The sequence below is a fragment of the Canis lupus genome, chromosome 16, assembly GCF_048164855.1.
Source record: "Canis lupus baileyi chromosome 16, mCanLup2.hap1, whole genome shotgun sequence".
NCBI classification, from domain to species: Eukaryota; Metazoa; Chordata; class Mammalia; order Carnivora; family Canidae; genus Canis; species Canis lupus.
Genome location: NC_132853.1, coordinates 39,772,331 through 39,778,187, shown reverse-complemented (window position 1 = coordinate 39,778,187; position 5,857 = coordinate 39,772,331). Strand labels below are relative to the sequence as shown.

Sequence of the window (5,857 nt, the reverse complement as noted above, 5' to 3'; positions counted from 1 at the left end):
GCGTTCATGAGTCCAGCTCTTTGAAGTCACTCCATGAAGCTCTTACTTCATTGATGCACAGCATGGAAGAGGAGTCCTGAGTTAGCGAGAAGCCCAAGTAAAGTCTTTTATGAGGTGAGGGACTCTTCTGAGGAAACATAACAAAACCAAGGGGAAGGGCTTTTGACAATCACCAAATGAGTAAGAAAAAAAGGGTTGCCTTCCATGTCCACACCCACTGTGGAGGGGGTATAAATGCTCCTCAGGAGAAGGAGACCCACAGCTCTGTGGTTGTAGAACTTGAACTCTGTGTTCAGCCAGGTGCCTTGCTCCCTCCAGCACCATGCCTTACAACTGCTGCCTGCCCAACCTGAGCTGCCGCTCCACCTGCTCCTCCCGGCCCTGCGTGCCCCCCAGCTGCCATACCTGCACCCTGCCTGGGGCCTGCAACATCCCCGCCAACGTGGGCAACTGTGGCTGGTTCTGTGAGGGTTCCTTCAATGGCAGCGAGAAGGAGACCATGCAGTTCCTGAACGACCGCCTGGCCAGCTACCTGGAGAAGGTGCGTCAGCTGGAGCGGGAGAACGCGGAGCTGGAGAGCCGCATCCGGGAGTGGTGCCAGCAGCAGGTGCCTTTCGTGTGTCCCAGCTACCAGTCCTATTTCCGGACCATCGAGGAGCTCCAGCAGAAGGTGAGGGGGTGGGCACCCCACTGCCTCCAGCAGGAAGTTGTAGGGAGAGAATCTGAGATCTGATTAAGAAACAGTACAAATTCTCAGTTAAAGAGCCTGGCTTTTCCATTTTTCTTGAGTGCCCATTGTGTATGAGGCTCAGGACTGTTACGCCTGAATATTTGCATACTGCTAGTCTATGTGCAGGTAGCAGCACTTTGCATAAATAAGCTGTAATTAAAAGCTGCCTCCAAATGTTTCCATGCATTGCCAAGCTCCAGATTTATTACCCTGAGGTAAGAGAAAAGGACTGAGCCCCAGAAAGAAGCTGAGGAAGCAGAATCTTTTGTAAGAATTGGACAAATTTCTCTGTCTCCCATCTGGACTTTTGACTATTCTGACTTCTTGTTGTCGTTTCTTCTGGGTTCCTAATTTACCTGACCTGGATACCTCTGAACTTCTCTTGGTGTTCAGTGTCTAGTGAGGGCATAAAAATGGTTGACAAAAATCAGAAAGAGTAGAAACCACATAGGAGGAAATGGTACCAAGCCACCCAGGATGGCTAGGAAGGCATGGCTGCTTCCCTGACCCAGCCCCTCCAAAAGCCAGTTACATATTTATCTTCCTCCCTGGACTAGAAGTTTCTTGAGGGGAGCATTTACTCATTTTTTTGTATCTTCAGCTCCTAGAACCAGGCCAGATTTATGGTAGTTCTGTTTTGTTTTGTTTTTAGGGAGAAAGAGTGAGCATGTGTAGGCTAGCAGGGCTGGGGGGCGGTGGTGAGGCAGAGGGAGAGGGAGAGAGAGAATCTTAAGCAAGGTCCATGCTCAGTGCGGAGCTATGGTAGGGTTTTAAAAATAGATGTTATTATTATCAGCCTTTTAGTATTGCTTATTAGGAAAGAAAAAGATTATGTATTTCCTGATACTTTTGGTTGCACATTTCAGTATTCTTTTTATCCAAATTTGATTTTTCAAATATTTATTGAGTACATTTTGCATAGATAGCATTTAATAATCTCATATAAGATCCACTGTGATTTCTCATTCTGTTCCTTCCAGGTAAGAAAATTAGTAGGAATTGCTGTTGGTTAAAAGTAACCAAGCTCATTCCAGATCGTTTTGGGTTCTAGATCTTGTGTAACAAGTCAGAGAATGCCAGGCTGGTGGTGCAGATCGACAATGCCAAGTTGGCCTCAGATGACTTCAGGACCAAGTGAGTGGGCAAGTGGGGTGTCCTCTCTCTTCTTTCTTTCCCTTTAGTGTGTCCTCAACACTGACAAAACATTGAAAAAGCTTTTCCTTAGATTTTTCCCCCAGGATCCACAGAGTCACTGCTCAGTAGAGCTCAGAGATCTCTTCTCCAGATTCAGACCCCTCCTCCTCTACTGCTGCTTCTCTGTAAGATGAGATCCCCAAACTAGTGTAGAAGTCATGCCCCACTCCCACCCCCACCACCGTGCTCTGCTATGCACATAATGCAGTCAGGTGAATGTGAGAAGTTTATTAATTTTGGAAATCTCACAGTTTATGGACTTTTATTCTCTAAATCTACTGGTTCCTTATTTATCAAAAAATAATTACCAGAGCATTTTCCTCTAGGAATTACTGCTCAGTGTTAAAAATCTAAATGTAAGAGAAGGCTGTAGAGACTGCAAGCTCCAACTTCCAGTTATGTGACAAACCAAACCAAACCAGAGTCAGGGCCAGGCCCATTCCTGTCTGGTGGGTCCCTGATGCCCCTGTATCGCAGGTACGAGACAGAGGTGGGCTTGCGGCAGCTGGTGGAGTCGGACATCAATGGCCTGCGCAGGATCCTGGATGAGCTGACCCTGTGCAAGTCCGACCTGGAGGCCCAGGTGGAGTCCCTGAAGGAGGAGCTGCTGAGTCTCAAGCAGAACCATGAGCAGGTGAAGTTCCCCAAAGAACAACAGGCTCAAACTCGCCAAGGCCTGTTTCCAACTGCCATGGGCTGTGGGAGGGACTCAACTAACTGAGGAATCTGTCCTCTAAACAAAAAGGGATTTGTAGAGAATGAGCAATCTAAAGCCTGTGATATGAGATTAGGATGTTTCTGCCAGAGGTAGGAATGAGAGTAAAGGAAATTGGCAAGGCCTGTAATGAGGAAAGGCCAGCAACCAGGCAGTGCCCACAGCTTCTTCCACTCCCAGGTCAGAGCATACCAGGCTGTAGAGATCTTGTATCCCAATACGCCATTTAGCAACTGGAGAGGCCAGGACAGCCACCCAGCAGAGAGGGCTCAGCTGGAAACAAAATCAACTCTCTTCCTTCTCCTCCAGTGTTGCCTAGAGGAAATGTTGAGCAAAATGTTCACTGTCACTGTTTTGTCAGTTGACAAAGAAGACGGACATTTTGTGCAAACTTTAAATACCAAATGTAAATAGTGATAGTTAATATTAGTTAAGAGCTTACTGTGTGCCAAACGCTATGCTAAGTGCTTTGGAACTCCAAAGGTAGTTCTCATTTTACAGATGAAGAACTTGAGGTTTCTAGAAGCTTCTAGAAGCCATATAGTAAGTGGTAGAGATGGTTCTCAATTTAAGCCTGATGTTACCTAAGTCCAAGTATCAAGTTATGCTGGCTCTGTTAAGAGAATAGCAGGGAAGTGAACAGATACTTATTTCCTTCAGCAAAATCTAGGTTGATAGAATTGACAAGTCACCAGTTAGGTCTATTTCATCCCAGATGGTAGGTTCCGAAGTAAGCATACTTTATTTCCTCTTTAGCCAGACTCTAACCTTTTTATTAGCTGTGGTTAAGAATCAAACCTAAGAACCTCTGTGGTATATGAGCAAAAACACTGAACTAGGTGCTTGGGGCTCACAGTGTTCTATCACATTTCAGCATGGAGGCCAAATCGCTGCCTTAAATGAGGAGGAGTACTCCAGGGGTACTTTTCCACAGGGGTGGAAAGAGTTCATGGGTGTGAAAGCACTTTGCAAAGTGAAATACACAGGTTGGTCACTGATTATAGAACACAGTTATAAGAGGATCTGATGGAACAGAGCTTTGAAAGCTTAAGAATGATTACAAGCTGATCTGTGCTTTTATAAGAGAGCATCCGAACACTCTGTGATACTTCGCATCTTCCCCTTCCTCCCTCAGGAAGTCAACATCTTGCGCTGCCAGATTGGAGACCGCCTCAACGTGGAGGTGGATGCAGCCCCAACCGTGGACCTGAACCGTGTGCTCAACGAGACCAGGAGTCAGTATGAGGCCCTGGTGGAGACCAACCGCAGGGACGTGGAGGAATGGTTCACCACCCAGGTGGGCATCTCAGCACGTGGCCACTCAGGACCCTTGGCCCCTCGGGACCCTTGAGGCAAGGTCTGACCCTGTCTTCTCCCCTGTGCTATTTCAGACTGAGGAGCTGAACAAGCAGGTGGTGTCCAGCTCGGAGCAGCTGCAGTCCTGCCAGGCAGAGATCATCGAGCTGAGACGCACGGTCAACGCCTTGGAGATCGAGCTCCAGGCCCAGCACAACCTGGTGGGTGTTGTTCAGGGTAACGCCCATGATTTCCTGAACCCGTGAAGCCTGTGACTTCTCTGAAACCCCATGGAGAAGCCCTCTGGGGAGTGACTCTGTGATATTCTTTGTCTTCCCCACACAGAGGGACTCCCTGGAGAACACGCTGACAGAGACTGAGGCACGCTACAGCTCTCAGCTGAACCAGGTGCAGTGCATGATCACCAACGTGGAGTCCCAGCTTGCTGAGATCAGGTGTGACCTGGAGCGGCAGAACCAGGAGTACCAGGTGCTGCTGGATGTCAAGGCCCGGCTGGAGTGTGAGATCAACACATACCGGGGTCTGCTGGAGAGTGAGGACTGCAAGTGAGTGGGAAGCTAGTACTGTTCCCCTTGGGGGTGCATGAGGTTGCTGTGGGAATGAAAAGTCATCTCAATGGAAACAAATCAATAATTTCGAGCTTTTGGTCGGAGGTAGTCTGGGGAAGTGTTATATTCTTACACAAAGTACACTTAATATTTTCCTATCTGTTCAGTTCATTTTCCTCTAACTTGCACCAATGGTCTTCTGTCTGCAGGCTTCCCTGCAACCCATGTGCCACAACCAATGCATGTGACAAGCCCATAGGGCCTTGTGTCTCCAATCCTTGTGCCCAACGTGCTTGGTGTGGACCTTGCAACACCTTTGTGCGGTAGTGGCCCTGGTGCCAGGAGGAGGAGAAGGGTTCCAAAGTCACATCTCAACTCTACTTAATACAAGCATCTCCTAAGGTGACCACACTTTGGACAAAGGAAGAATTTCTACCAGTACCAGCTTCTAAGTGTCAACTCTGCCTTTCACTGAATTTCCTGGCTGGATCCTTTAGAATGCAAAGTCTACTTATCAGCTTCTTCTGTCTTCTGAGCACATAGAGAAATCTACAGCAGGATTGGGCAATATCTATTATCACAATTACACACTTGCATAACATGTTCTGCTTGAACAAATACTTATTTAAATGTGATTTCAAAATAATCACATGAAAGTGTAATGGAGCCAAAAGGCAGGCTATAAAACTGAACATAATTGGGAAAAAAAATCTTCCTTGTCACTCTTTTGGTCTTTAGAGATACAGTAAGGATCCCTTGTTAACTTCCTAATAAACTCTTATTCTTGCACAAATATCATTTGTCCTTCTTTGTTCATTCATCCCCAAACTGGATGTCTTGTATCAATAAAATGTAAGTGGTGTTCTTTTACCAGATGAAGGGATCATGTGACTTCCTTCAAAAGGAGTCTCCGTCAGACATCACCCACCTGTTGATGTGGATTTCTTGTGCGTGGGGAAGTTGGTAGTGAAACAAATGGCAAATCCACATGACAGTATCTACAAAAATTTTCTGTCTAGCTCTTCAGAGGGAATAGGCAAGAGAACTACAGAAATGGGACCTCATCAGGGGCAAATGAATCTTGAAAGTAAGGCCATACCTCTTGACAACATGAAAATACTGTAACCTAGCAAGAACTGGAAAAAACGCACTCAGCCAACAACTATCTTCCTCGACTTCTATCTTTGTATATTGGAGAGGTTTTCTTCACCATCCAAATCAAGTAATGATGTTTGTGCTTACAAATTTCATAATATACTTCATCACAGAGCTTGGAAAAAAAAGAATTAAATCAACTCAGGTCCAGACTATCAAATCAGTGTATTATAAATTACATTCCTCTCACTAAAGTAT

The 5,857-nt window shown here is 46.2% G+C and overlaps 1 protein-coding gene across 1 annotated transcript; it reads left to right on the top strand.

The window, feature by feature from the left end:
• Positions 1 to 280: 280 nt before the first annotated feature.
• Positions 281 to 5,297, top strand: LOC140607532 (keratin, type I cuticular Ha3-I). Its single transcript, XM_072782221.1, has 7 exons — positions 281 to 670; positions 1,782 to 1,864; positions 2,402 to 2,558; positions 3,775 to 3,936; positions 4,031 to 4,156; positions 4,281 to 4,501; positions 4,714 to 5,297. The coding sequence occupies exons 1-7, from the start codon at positions 323 to 325 to the stop codon at positions 4,829 to 4,831; spliced, it is 1,215 nt and encodes a 404-aa protein (XP_072638322.1). The 5' UTR covers positions 281 to 322; the 3' UTR covers positions 4,832 to 5,297.
• Positions 5,298 to 5,857: the final 560 nt, after the last annotated feature.